We start from the raw sequence: 15,313 nt of genomic DNA, 5'->3' as shown, positions 1-15,313 counted from the left end.
CCATTCCCCTCTGTCTCACTTTCTTTCGTCTTTCTCGTTCTCTTAAGCTCCAAAAACTCTGATCCCTGCATTCGCTCAGTCTGGCAAATGACTGCAGGGGCTGACAATCCACTGTCAGCGTGCGCCGCCACAGTCAATAACGCTGTCCCATGTCACCGCACCACACTGGCTAAAGCTCACATTTCTTATCCCTTTCCCAAAAAAAAACTGCTGCTTAACAGCCCTTCTCTGCCTTTGCCAATCCTGCTCAACGCATCGCCATATCCCCCTCACACACTCCCCCCCTCCCCCATCCAAAACCCCACCCTGACACGTTTTTTTTTTTTTGGTTCTGCAAATGGCCAGAACATCCTTGAGTGGAGTGAACGCTGCATATTTTAAGGTCAAAAAGAAGCACCCGGTGAAATTTGCTACCAAATGTGATGCGCTTTTCACGACGCCCCCTGAATTCTAAGCACGTGATGGGTGACTGATCTGGCTGTCTGACTGTAACAAGACAGGGTCATGTAGGCTGTACTCAAATACACACTCCAATTGCATACAGCGCACACACACACACACACGCACGCACGCATGCATGCATGGGGCGCAGAGGGGCTCAGACAAGTGTTACCAAGGAATTGTAGTCGCCACGACAATCCACTTCTCCTCTATCGTGTTCCATTAACCTCACAGTGTACACACACATGTTCCCGCTCTTAGCCCACACAGGCCCTCCACACACACACACACACACACACACACACGATCGTGCACGTCTGTCAGTGTCGGGGGCCTGTGCCGTCCAGCTCCATTGTATCTGCATGAGGCTGAGATAATGGCATCTGTCGCTGCTCCTTTTGTCAGCCCCGGCCCCGGCCCCGGCCCCTGCTCACTGCTGGTCCCCATTAGCTGGCTGCTGGCCCGCTGGCCTCTCCGCTCCACGCTCTGCTGCCTGACCGAGAAAAAACGCAGGAGACGCCTGTCCCTTCCTCTAACTCCCACTTTCGTTATCCTTCCCCTCTCCTGTCCCTCTCCGGCTCCTCCCTCTGCTGCAGATTAAGAGCAGTCAGGGTAGTTTGGTAAACTGGAAAGGTGTGAATAAAAAGGAGGATATCTAAAGGGTGTGTTTCAGTTTCTTATAAGACTCAATTGCAACAGAAGGCTTTTTTGTTTGTGTGTCAGTTGGACAGCAATATGTGGAAAGATTGTTTGAATAATGGGATTGAATCATTTTTCTGATACCTCAATATCCCTTGAAACCCACTACTTTTAAACTTTTTGCAACACAGCTATTTAAACGCTGCAAATGAATCAACCAAATAGACTCTGCAGCTGCAACTACCAGTTGCATTGTCGATAACCTGACAATTATTTTCTCAATTAATCGATGAATCGTTTGGCCTGGAACAAAGGAATGTGTGGCTTTTATCCTTGATAATGTACTTAAATGATTCATTGGTAGTTTACGGTTACTTTTCCACCAATCAACTAATCCCATCAACTCTAACAGACTTTCATGAATCTGCAACAAAAAAGTTTAAACAGTAGAAGGGTAGTAAAAATAAATGTGTCACGGAAATTCCTCTTATTCCCGATGGAAACAGAAGAACATCAAATCAGAAACTGGAAGAGGTGTGGCACATAATGTCCCATTATTTACGCTTCTGCTTTTAAAGAAAACAGCTGAAACTGTTATATCTACTATTTTGTAAGTTTCACAACCCATATCTTGACCCTTGGGCATATTAGATATGAAAAAGTTACGTTGTAAATATCACAGCAACAGACTTACAATCAAAGTATGTTGTCGTTGCATCATGTCCCTGCATTAACAACTGGAAACTTCATACTTTCTCATTTTGTCCAGAAGTAGCAGAAGAAGCTAAAAAACCACAGCATGTACTTGTCAGACGTGCTGCTGAGAGCCATGTCCATGCCACATAATTACACTCACTGAAGCTGCAGTACCTCACAATGTAACAAATGAAGCCTGTATTACATCCGTCACCTATCTGAGACGTCTCACTTAGTCTCATCATTTTCCCTCCTCGTCTCTCATAAGCATGGCTAATAAAATGTAAAGATGGGAGATAACACGCGGCCGACTGCATTTTATTAAGAACCTAATGGCAATATCATTGTCGTAATGATACTAAGACGTCTAAGATGAAGGGCGGGCCCGGCGAGCGGAAGTGAGCGTGACATCACAGGCAAGAGTATGTTCTGCTGGCTTTATTTCATGATTGGTTAAGCTTTCTTATTAGGGACAGGGGGGGGGGGGGGGGGGGGTGAAGCAGTGTTGCCTTTGATAAAGCAAAGCAATTTCAGCAGCTGCTACGTTGCCAAATTACAGTTGTACATCATGCGGCCCTCTCTCTCTCTCTCTCACCACTGCTTCCTCAGCCTCTCTCTCCCTCCCTCCCTCCCTCCCTCTGTGTGGTGTTGATCTCCATGTTGCCTGCACTGTGGAGCAGAAAGGCTGAGGGAAGCGTGAGGGACAAACCCGCTGAAACAGCAGACAACAGCCCCACCTAGAGAGAGTATTAAGTCACTGAATTATTCAGTGGGCATCAGATGATCCAGGTGCTCATGTAGTTTGTTATGATTTTCACCAATTTCCTCATTTGAATTCGACTCAAACTCACGTTGGAAGTTGTATTTGTTCTTGTTATTTAAATCACTTTAAATTCAGTCAGGGTTGCTGATGTTATTTCATCCATGGCCATTAAGTAAAAGCTTTCATTGAACACACTTGCACACTCTGGCAAAAGATGCTCAGGATACAGGCGTCCAGCAAATTATATTTTGAATCTATCATTAGTTTGTCTGGATTACAAATACATTGCCATCTGTAATCTGCATTATAAGACACATTTAGATTTGACTGGTACTCGTTCAATAACTGTTTTGTTAAGCCGGTAACGCTTAAAACACAGTGGAAATTATGATCCACTTTTTATTGAAACTTCAGTGACTTTTTTTTGTCGCAATACACTTAAGTAACTTTTTATATTGCAGTATATATTTGACATTTTTTTTCCTTTTTATGTAGTAGAATCTACTGCTACTGCAAACAGAATACTCTGTAATTATGAACATCTAGTATTCTTTATATTTATATATATATATTTATATATATTTTAAACTAAATGCATCCGTTCTTTTACTTCTGCTGCTGTAACAGCTGAATTTCCCTGAGTGGAAACAACTTTTGTCTTATTTCATTACCCTTAAAAGCACAATTAAGATTTCAGTAGAGTAACTCCATTAAAGGGCCGGTGCACCGGCTCTACAGCCGATGAGTCGCCCAAATAACCTTCAGAACATCATAAACACGACCGCTCCCCTTTCCCCGAAACACGAAGCGACTCACAGATCAACTAAACCATCAGGCTGACAGGTCTAACCTATCTGCCATTAGGCCGTCAAGATATCACACTTTGCTTTAATTCACCATCTTTCAGAGTGTCGCACTTTATATTCCTTGGCATGGGAAGTCTACATGTGGATGCATAATTTATCTCAAATTAGCGCCCATTTGAGTAAGCATCAAAGCACGGCGGCTAAGGTTGGAGGAGAGCTTAAGGAACCGCGGGGAAACCATGGCCAGGATTAATGCGGGAGATTTTTATCAGAAATTACTGGCTTAATGAAGTGGATAAAAAAAGCTGTCAGTGTTTTATTGCATCTAAATTGTGTGGAAGTGGTGTTTAGCTGTCTCGCCTACTCCCCACATAATGGCTCGTGACAGTAGCTGTGAGGCTTATTTAACTTAACTGGTGAATAACTTGCATGCTGAAGCTATTCAGCGAGTTGTTTTTATGTGCACTACCCCCCCTCCTCATAGTGCCAACTCAAGAAAACTTGACAATTAGGTATTGTATTTACTATTTTAAGCATTTCAGCAAAAGTTAAAAAGGTGTTTGACTGTTAATGTACAGAACAGATGCAGAAAACACGGCCTTCTCTTCTTAACCAATTGTATGTGAGCTACAGCCGATATTACATCACTACTGAATAAACCAATTGACTATAGCTCCGGTCGTACTGCAGGGCTCTCCGTATACCGCTCCCTGTGGCGTTAGAAGCTGCTGACATTTATAGTCGTGCGTTGACGGACGGCTGTATAATGACAGCGGTGCATGCATGCTAACTGTAAATATAACACGCATGAAAACAGTTGGTGGGCGTGTGGAAGGGACCATAACGTTTAACAATTCATTTTGGGGGAACAGTAGAGTAATCCTACAGCGCCATCTTGTGTTTGCATGAGATTAAAGGCCGTTAAGGAGAACGAATCTGTTGCCTCGTAATATAAAACAGTACAACAGTTTATTACTTGAGGTTTTTAAAAGAGAGTTAGCGAATTTGTGTACTACTGTGCCAATAATAACAAAACTGAAATTAAATTTTTCATTTATTTCACATTGGCCTACAGCATCACAATACATGAAATCAATCATCCATCACAGTTTATCTTCTGCTGACTGATGGTGACTAGGTTGAACATCTCGAGCCTGTTTCAAGAAGCAAAGTCAGACTTATCAAAATAACTTTGACAAGTAAAATCCCCCCCCCCCAAAAAAAGGCATTTTACTCAACAAATGGATCAAGACGACTCGTCACTGCTGCTTCGTGAGTCAGGTTCTTTATGAGCAGCCAGAGTTCCCACATCTCACCCCTGAAATAAACACGAACATATTGTGTGTCGCTGTAAATGGCTAAAGTAATGGAATTTGGTCTTTATCCCTCCTCGTTTAAGAGCGCAATTGTTTTGGTTAGCTTCATCGCCACTTCCTCCCCTTTGAATGCGATGAGCAGTGTTATGGTTGACAACACACCGACGGCCGCATGCTTGGAATGGGTTCATTTTGTTACGGTGGACCCGGCTGAACAGAGCCAAACTAAATACACAACATGGGTTAATGCGGGGGGGGGGGGGGGGGGGGGGGAGAGACATGCATGTTTCAACCGGTTCATATAATCATCATCATCATCATAAAATGTTTCAGGCAGACTATGTGGAGCGTGAACCCCTGCGTCTCAACCCAATACTTTCTGAGATGGCAACAAATGAGGCTTTCATCACAACATGTTCTCATTGTTTCACTGTTGACTGAGACATTAAATCATTTTGGCAGTTTCTTTTAAAGACTATTACCAAATTTCAAAAGTTAGATTTTCAGTGGAGCACAACACAGAAAAGTTATTCACCGATTGAAAAGTTTAATTATGCTAATCTGCTGTTCTTGAGAAGGAGGACAAACTTTCTGTAAAGGTCCTGGGATCTAATTTAAACCTGTCATTGACACACACATATACCTGCATTCACACAAGACATTAGATGGACAACACAATCCCTTTTCAGTCTGCTCACAAAACCTTGTTTTCCCGTCACGAGTGAAACCAAAAAGCGCGTTTTGGGCAGCATTCAGGTAGTGTGAGGCGAGAGGTGCTGAGAGAATGCTTGCACTGCAGACAAGCTTCATCGACATAAGGCCATTTCTGGACCAGCAGTTCACATCCACCATCTTTTTTTTTCTTTTTTTTAGCACAGAAGTGGTCGGGGGTGGGTTCATCGCGGGACAGATTCCTGCAAACTGACGTCACCGTTTGTCCATGAGCAAGCGGTGCCAACAAGGGTTTGTTTTCCCCTCCTCACATTGTTCGTTAAGAGGGGCCAGCAGCTTATTATCGCGGCCTTTGACCGCTTTAGGAAATCCGAAAAGAAAGATCCCAAACCTTTTTCCTGTCCAGGTGCAGTTTTACTCTCTTCGTCTTCCTCACAGCCAACGCGGTGCCCTTGCATTCACCTGAAACGAATGCTTGAATTTCCCTCCCATCTCAGCTCGAGAAGCACTGACCCCGCTGTGCTCCAGTGCCGTCTCAGCGTCTCACAGTACTCTGGGGCGAAGGGATTTGGATTGGCGTGAGCCCCGGTTTAGTAGTCTCTCCTCTACAGGCTCTCTGGCCCTTCTCCAGCTTTCCTTCGCTCTCTTTTTTGTTTTTTAAATTTAGCATCAGTGTTTACACGGTGTTGCGCGGCGTGCCGTTCAGTGCGACGGCCTTGGTGCAGGGCGAGCCCACCGTCTGGGGACGCTGGGTGGAGACGCCCACCTCAAATACTTCATGGATGGCCTTCCGGAAACAGTGGAAATTGTAGTCTATTAATCCTAAGGCGGCAACAGAGACACAGCCTTTGTTAGGACACACACACACACGTCTTGCATTGGGACTTTCATTGTCAGTCAGAAGTCTTGATGTTCTTGTGTTTTGCAATCTTTGAATGGGGTCATATGTGAAGTTATATGCTGACTATTACAAAAAAAACATGCACAATTGATTATTTAAAAAAGAAATTCCCATAAATTTGTTATTCTGTTACATCCAAAAATATTACACAAATTTTGTTTTCAGGCTGACAATTTGTACTCTATGTGGAGGCTGACTGGTGTTTGATTTAACTTTGTTACTTTTGAGATGTTGAGCAATAGTTTGTAGTCTGGTCTGACCTTGTTTGTACTTCATACCCTATGTATACATGCAGACACACACACACACACACACACACACACACACACACACACACACACACACACACTCTCTCGCTGCAAAGACTAACGTGGAAGAAAATATCAAACAAACTCGACTCAAAGTCACGTCACCATTAGCCTAATTAAGCCAAACGAGCAGCAGCTGATCACAGGTGTGTTACCTTTGCGCTCGAAGCTTTCTTCTCGCAGGATGCAGACGAGGGCCAGGAACTTGGTGACCTCTTTCAGGTACAGCACAGTCGTGTTGTTGAGCTTAATGATGGCCATGGACTCCTTGTCGTAGGCACTACCGCTGCCGTCCTCCTTCAGACTGATTGTGGGAACAGCGCCACAACGTTCAGGGGAAAATGTGGATTAATTTAGCAAATAAATGCAGAAATGACATCGTGCTACAATCAAAGTATCCGCAGCGAATGCTTTTTTCTGTGTTTAATACGTCATTTAAAGTTTGGATCACACTCACCCGTAGATGCAGGAGACGTCAATGACCACGTCGATCATGTCACAGCACAGTTCGTAGGACTGCATGTCTACGGGAGAGCTGTCTGTGGCGATGTAGATCTTACTGACCACGTCAAACAGAAAGGCCTTCTCTATCCCCGAGTTCTGCCATTGATGAAGATGAGAGAGAGGACGAGAAATGGAGGAGGAGACAAAAGGAGGCCAGAAAGGGGCGTTAGGAAATGATTATATACGGTTAAGACATTGGACATTTGGTATTTAGACAGAGGGGGAGGGCGATATGATGACATAATTCTTTGATACTTTTCTAATTTGGCAAGAGATCTTACAACAGCAACAACTATTATAATATTATTTGGTATTAAAATGTGAGGTCATAGTAAAATTACATTTTTCTGAAGCAAACGTTCACGTAATAAAGTTAGTTTCGTCAAGTCAATCCAAAACCTAAAAGACACTCCGTTTCCAATCACAGAGGAAAACATTAACATCTCAGAATCTGGTGAATATTCTGCATTTCTGAAGAGAATATTAAAAAATAAATTAGTAGAACAATACAAACAAAAATCTTTGCAGATTAATATTCTGACTAACGGCTTATCGATGAATTGTTTCCGCTCTAGACTTTCATTCCGTTGTACTGCGGCAGGTCGCCTGTAATATTTCTGGGTGTACAGTATTCAGGTTACAATTTTATTATTGATTTTGCCTCAACTTGATGAAGTACCATCATTTGATATTTTATTTGCTCAATTAGGCACAAACGGACCCGTCTGGTGCATATTTTATCGATTAATGATTTTCCAGAGTTAATCAACACACATTTAAATGTAAATACACCGGCACAATCGTTTAAATTCCAGATACCACGATAGTGAATCTTCAAAATACAGGGTTTCACTTTATGTTTTAAATGTCACGTTAATCATTCAGTCGTGACGGGATCTGAGTAGAACAGACGACAAACGCACAAACAAAAATCAAGCTAAATCTTGCAAGTCATTCCAAAAGCAGGGTTCAATTAAATGCTCTTTGAAGTGTTTCTCAGTACTTATGAAATGTAACATCTAAACGGAGCTTCACACTTAACCCTTTTGGAGCAGATATTTTTGTCTGGATACCAGAACAGCTCATTTTGTATCATGTGAGGCAGGAGTGCTTGTTGCAATACAATTCTAAATGCATCATTGAGAATGTGTGCAGCATCACAATAAACCACTACGAGGGCTTTTGGAGGAACTGCTCCCCATAAAGTGGCATCAGAGCTGGCAGTGACTCAGGTAACGCCGGCCGCCGCGCATAAATCACGCTGCTCGGTGACAAACTTCACGAGAAGCCTGATTTACAAAAGTGTTTGGCCGCTCCGAGTTCACTTACCGAGATGAAGATGTTGAGGAGGTTCTCCAGGGTGGGAAGCTGAGGGATGAGCTTCTGCACCACTTTGCTGAAGGCCTCAAAGATGGAGTGGTCGTAAATACTCGTCAAGTAAAAGCTGAAGGACAAAAAAAAAAAAAACAAGAAGAGGGAAGTGAATAAGTGGTTACTAGTAGGGAACACTTCCTTAAAAACACATACGATAGCAGGTACAAATACAGATCGTCGAAATGTTCGCAAAACTGGACACATGACTTGCAGAGTTTTGTTACCGAGATATAATTAAAGACGTCAGACTGAGGAAGCCAGCGACTTCAGCCAAACGGTCTGCATACATTTGGCAGAAGCTAAACTTCACAATGCATTACAGCGAAGAAAGCACCGGAGAGCCACAACGCAGAGCCAAAAATATAAATTAAGAAAGCCTTCTCAGCGTCGCTCTATATCCGGGACGACGAATCTCACCGCACATAAAAACACAGTGCAGCGTGAGCCAACACGGACCGGACAACAACAGCAGAGCAGAGATGACAGATCAGCCGGGACGTCCCAGCTCGTACAGTTTCTACACAGCATGTCAGGCCACAGGCTGCAGTTAATGAGGGCTTTTAGGCTTTGTTTAAATGACTTATTCTCATTATATTCAGAAATCTATTGATTCATCCAACAGTCTATTCATGGCTGAATCGTTGTCTTTAAATTGTCATAAAAACAGTGAGTTGGTTTTGTTCCATAGTTCATGCTCAACAATCCCTCAAATTCAACAAGCTAAATAATTACCAGTGTTTATGAAAAAGGACTTAAATGACTTCTTCAGTCAATGAACAATACTGCCATGAAGTATTAAATCAGTTAATCATTTCAGCCACACACACACACACACACACGATCTGAGTAACTTGAATCGTAACAGCTCTGGCATGTGAAGCGTTGTTTCTTCATTAGGAGGTCAAAGAGGAATCTCACAGTAACACTACTGAAGTCACAGAACCATCCAGCCAATCAGCTTCTCCCCTCAACTAGTGTGTCACAAAATAACCTTTCACTTAGTTCCACATAATGTCCGAAGCATCTTGATTAAAGACTCTACTCCAGGGTCACACTACAGGTCTTATGCCTCCGATAACGATGAGACGTTGTATGAGACTGAGGTGGAAAAAAAAATTAATTAAAAACTGTTATTTCCACTTTCAAACTTCACACTAACTGAATGCAGTGGGAGGTATGACTGACTGGCTGTTAACACCGACGTGTGTTGTGGTAGCACGAACGGGGTGTTTTAAAACAGATACTGAATTAACATGTTTAATATAACAACTAAAGTTACACGTAACCAAACATCACAGGATGCGCTACATTAGAGAAATTACTTTTAAGAAATGGTATTGAAGAAGTTCTAAATAGGCACTGTTGTAACATGCAGACACAAATTAACAGTCTGCAAGCATGAAGAGACCTTCATGCTCTCGCATGTGTTCACATTTGGCCGTTATGAGTGTGTAGTTATGGAAATGCGTTGAAACTTGAAATTTTGGAGAGATGCGTGGCGTTCACAGGACAACGCTGCAGTGTTGATCCATGCGTTGAAATAGTAGAGTAACCCTTTCACTCTGACAGTGTTTATTAGATGTACCTCTTTGTTGCAGTGCGTCTGTGTGGTTTTAAAAGGCACTATTTTAAAATGAACAGTAACACACAGATAGGACAACCTGGTGACAAACGTGCCGATAAGCTTTGGTGTATTTTCATATTGGACTAAGCCATCGTCTAGTACAGGTGTTCTTATCATAGTTTTATATTGATGGGACTCGGGTGTTACTAGGAGAGAGACAAGGGCCTGTGTGCATGCTCTTTATAGCGACGCAGTAATAAGAACCGATAGCTAAACTAAACATGCACAGGCAACAGGTGAGACGGCGTGTATTAGTGTGTGCGAGGCACCATGAATTGAAATGACTCCGTACCGACATGCGATTGCATAGACAGCAGGGATACACGGCGCCTCCTTCAGCCTCGTACAGGGTGTGGAAGTAAAATAACAAAAATGTCACCTGAGATGCAGCTTCTCCAAGCTGGCGTCGGCCAGGTCGTCGTTGGCTCTCTGGTGGATGTCCCTCTGGGTTTCGATCTTGTGATCGTCCGAGAGGCCGTCCACTTTGTGGATGAACACCTCGAAGTTGATCTCTGGGTTGACCCGGTAGGCCCGAGACACGGTGAGGTGAAGCCTGCCCAGGGCCTCCACGTAATCGTCCTGTGAGGCAGACGGTGATGTACTATTACACAATATGCAACATGCACATCTTTTCAGTGAGTAAATATGAGCGGGAGAAGCAACACACGCAGTCTAGAACAGTGTTACAGGGATGACTCGTGCACTTATCATCAGGTGTACACTGTGAGCAGCTTTAGACCAGGTATGAGGACACGTACTGCTGCAAGTCTCCTCAGATATCACCGTGTGACAGACTAACGAAACTAATTGAAAAAGCAGGTAAAAACACCATGTTTGCTTTTTCCCCGTTCCTCACCTGAGCGTCGATGACAAATATCAGAGCCCCGGTTCCTCTGAAGATCATCTCGTAGTCGAAGGTGGGGTCGAAGAAGTCCACCTGACCCGGGAAGTCCCAGATCTGGAAGTTGACAAAGGAGCTGCTGGAGATGTCGTCCTTGTAGATCTTGTTGGTGCTCTCCAGGAACAACGTCTCATTGGGAGACATTTTGTGGAACACCACCTGGAATCAGAAACAACAATGTTTAAATAGTATAAATACAGAGGACTTTTCTTGGTGATTTTGTAGAGAATTTACATTTTTGTTTTCAGAATTTGACACTTGTGAAATTTGTTTTCAAAATGTACTTGTCATCTATGCAAAGACAACAACCCCCCGGTGCTCAAATGAATCACAGCCAAGACATTTTAATAGACCTCCTCACCATCAGTATATTTTTGCTTCCTTTCAATGTTTGTTAAATTACTGTTAAACACGTGTGTTAAATGGCTGAGACGACATTCTTTCATCTCATTTGCCTAGAAAGTTACAGAGAACATCCAGACAGTATTGAATCCCGTCTTACACAATGATTCAGGCAATAAGACATCATCTGGACGTCACATGCAGGGCGAGAGGGGGAAAGGGCACACCGCTGCAGACTCATGCTACGTTCACACCGGTCGAGTTGATTTTTTGACGCACTGCAAAATCGCATCCAACGCAGTATTTATTTCCTGATTCAACCACGGCAGGAAGTCAGTGATGACAGGGGGAGCAACTCAACGCTGATAGACTGATAGGCGATATATTGTACAGTCCTTTTAAAACCATTAAAAGCATCAAAACATAAGGCAAAAGAAAAGGAGATTTAACAGCAATTAAGAACAGTGTAAGAAATAAAATGCAGTAGTGAAATGCAGAAATGCAGGAAATTGATTAATATATGAATTGAATGTGGTTCAATTAAAGGCAGCAGCAAACAGAAAGGTCTTCAATCTTGATTTAAATGAGCTGAGGGTCTCAGCAGACCTCCAGCTTTCTGGGACTTTGTTCCAGATATGTGGAGCAGAAAAACTGAACGCTGCTTCTCCATGTTTAGTTCTGACTCTGGGAACAGAAAGTAGACCGGTCCCAGACGACCTGAGGGGTCGGGATGGTTCATAAGGTAGCAGCAGATCAGAGATGTATTTTAACCCTAAACCATTCAGTGCTTTGTAAACCAACAGCAGGATTTTAAAGTCAAGTCTTTGTTGGACAGGAAGCCAGTGCAAAGACACTAGAACTGGAGTGATGTGATCCACCCTCCTGGTCTTAGTGAGGACTCGAGCTGCAGCGTTCTGAATCAGCTGCAGCTTTCTGACAGACTTTTTACAGAGACCTGTAAACACACCGTTACAGTAGTCCAGTCTGCTGAAGATAAATGCATGGACAAGTTTTTCCAAATCCTGTTGAGACATAAATCCTCTAATCCTTGATATATTCTTCAGGTGATAGTAGGCTGATTTTGTAATTGTCTTGATATGGCTGTTCAGGTTGAGGTCTGAATCCATAACTACACCTAGATTTCTGGCTTGGTTTGTGGGTTTTAACATCAGTGACTGAAGCTGAGCGGTGATTTTCAATTGTTCGTCCTTGGTACCAAAAACAATTACTTCTGTTTTATCTTTGTTTAATTGAAGAAAATTCTGGCACATCCAGTTGTTGATTTGTTCAATGCAGTTACCCAGCCCTTGTATGGGATTATAGTCCCCTGGTGACATAGTTATGTACATTTGTGTGTCGTCTGCATAATTATGATAACACACTTTGTTGTTTTCCATAATCTGAGCAAGTGGAAGCATGTAGATGTTGAACATAAGAGGCCCCAGTATTGAACCTTGGGGAACACCACATGTCATTTTAGTCAGCTCTGATGTGTAATCAGCTACAGACACAAAGTATTCTCTGCCCTTCAAGTAGGATTCAAACCAGTTAAGTGCTGTGCCAGAGAGTCCCACCCAGATTTTTAGTCTTTCTAGGAGTATGGCATGGTCGACCGTGTCGAATGCAGCACTGAGATCTAGTAACACTAAGACTGAACTTCTGCCATTGTCTATGTTTAAGTGGATGTCGTTGAAAACCTTAAGAGCAGTTTCAGTGATGTGGTGCTGTCGAAAGCCTGACTGGAAAACATCAAAGCAGTTATTTACGGTCAAGAAGTTGGTCAGCTGTTGGAAAACCGCTTTTTCAATTATTTTACTTAAAAATGGGAGGTTTGATATTGGCCTATCATTTTTCATCGTTGCGGAGTCTAAACTAACCTTCTTTAGGAGCGGTTTAATAACTGCAGTTTTTAGGGCTTGTGGGAAGACACCTGAGAGAAGGGATGTGTTTACAATATGTAAGAGATCAGTGGTCATGCAGTTTGAAATATTTTTGAAAAAGTGTGTTGGTAGAATATCCAAGCAGCAGGAGGATGACTTCAGATGTTGTATAATGTCTTCTAAGCTTCTACGGTCGATTGAATAAAATTGTGTCATGATATTTGAATGGATGTTATTAAGAGATCGGGACAACACATATCCTGTGGTTGATGTGGAGGCACTGACTGCTTGTCTAATTTTCTGAATTTTTATAGATATAGATAGATATTTATAGCAGAGGTGGATCATCTCAGGTGGACCAGCTCACCTGAAACAAACGATCATGGCTGCTCATATCATATACAATATTAGGCCAATATATGAAGCTATAGGGGGAAAAAAACAGAGGTGCTGATATACCTTATATGAAATAAGAGCGACGAATATTTAGGCCTCCATCTAATATGTAAATTGATCACATGACAAGCTGCATCAGGGTCTGGGTGGCTAAAACATTTTCCAAGCGAGATGACTGGTTGCTCTCGACTTGGAGGCCCATGGGGGCTACATTGCACATGGGGTGGTTGGTGGTGGGTCTTTAGGGGCCCCTTAAACTCATGTATCCAGCTTTGATTTAAAAACAGTGAGAAAAAGACACTCTGAAAGACCATGTTGGCCACCCTGCAGGTGCCATTACTGGTGCACTGATTTTAAAACAAAGTGTAGTGACTTGCAGAAGCGTAGGTGTGGTCGGGTTGCAGTCACGTGAGAGCTACACGACTAAGATATATTTGGCACGTTGGACGAGTTGTTAAGCAAACAGTCACGTGCTTTGACGTCCATATGTCAGGAAAGATGCACCACAGCGTCACCTGTCCACCTGGTTAATGATTCACCGCTTGTAGCAACACGAAGCTAACACTGGAGGCTAACTGCTCATTAGCTGTTGTTAGAGGTTTTTTTGAATTTCAGTTCTCTCTCTCGTGCAGCTAGATGTGTTATCCGCTGGTTCATAGCTATCACATGTCACTTACGACATGCTAGACTGACTCGTCAGCTATTTTGGCTAACGTCGTAGTTTTAACATCTTCCCCCAGTTTACCTTCTGTATGGATGATTTGCCGCTTCTCCTCAGACCCATGAGCAGGATTCTCGGCTTGCTGTCGGACAGCGCCGGGCTGTCCTCGATGTCGGCCTCCTCCTCTTCACCATAACCGAAGTCTTTGGGGAACGAGTCCGCAGCCCCGTAGCTGTCGGCCAGCTGTTCCACCTCGTACTGGATCGACATTTTCTCGCTTTTCCTCCTCTTCCCTCCTCCTCCTCCTCCTTTACTTGTCGGTCACCGCACCCGTATTTGTACTGGACGGTCGGTCGGTGTGCGCCACAAACTATCGTCACACAATGAATAGAGTTTGTCAATAAAGCCAAGGCTACTTGGAACCACCGAGCGTGATCCCACACATTTCGGATTTCCTCTCCCTTTGAACAAAAAAACTAGCCTTTTGTTCCCGCCCCCTTGATTGTGATTCGCTGACTGAATTCATAGACGACAAATGATTGATCGGAAGCTCCTGTCACTCTACTGAGGTTTGTCGCTGTCACCTGACTAGTACTCAGACCTGTTTTGTGACCTATCACCCGATTAATACGCAAATGCACGCTTTTAACGAAATGGTGTGAAGCTAAATTAACACTTAATTGTAACATTTTTTATTTGTGGTAAAAAAAAGGTAAGCATTTGAAGAAGGTTGCTAAAAATGAGCCGATTAGAAAGTGGGCAGCGCTGGTGTTCTGCCATATGACCAGCAGATGGCGCCAGAAATCAACTAAACGGAAGACATTCAATGTCTTTCTACAATGTCGGAATTAATCAGGGCCATAATACGTTCAAGGTTCAGGGATCATGTTTTATCGATTCAGTAGCATGTCATTTATTAGGACACACTTGAGTTAGAGCTGTGCTTATTCTCTCAAGGAGTATAGCCAGGACTTTGAGATATGTAGAAATACTGAGGTAATGAGTCCAGCGCCCAACCAACTGCCAATGAGGGTTTTTTGCTCTAGTGACTCTAGTCAATCATTACGTGAGATACTGTTTTTTTACGAG

General features: G+C 43.1%; 1 protein-coding gene across 1 annotated transcript; it reads right to left on the bottom strand.

Moving 5' to 3' along the window:
- Positions 1 to 4,405: 4,405 nt before the first annotated feature.
- Positions 4,406 to 14,678, bottom strand: rragca (Ras-related GTP binding Ca). Its single transcript, XM_079275407.1, has 7 exons — positions 14,309 to 14,678; positions 10,901 to 11,104; positions 10,424 to 10,623; positions 8,376 to 8,490; positions 7,000 to 7,142; positions 6,698 to 6,846; positions 4,406 to 6,155 (listed from the first exon to the last, which is right to left on the bottom strand). The coding sequence occupies exons 1-7, from the start codon at positions 14,492 to 14,494 to the stop codon at positions 6,010 to 6,012; spliced, it is 1,143 nt and encodes a 380-aa protein (XP_079131533.1). The 5' UTR covers positions 14,495 to 14,678; the 3' UTR covers positions 4,406 to 6,009.
- Positions 14,679 to 15,313: the final 635 nt, after the last annotated feature.

The sequence above is a fragment of the Melanostigma gelatinosum genome, assembly GCF_949748355.1.
Source record: "Melanostigma gelatinosum genome assembly, chromosome: 9".
NCBI classification, from domain to species: Eukaryota; Metazoa; Chordata; class Actinopteri; order Perciformes; family Zoarcidae; genus Melanostigma; species Melanostigma gelatinosum.
This window is presented reverse-complemented; position numbering and strand designations above follow the sequence as displayed.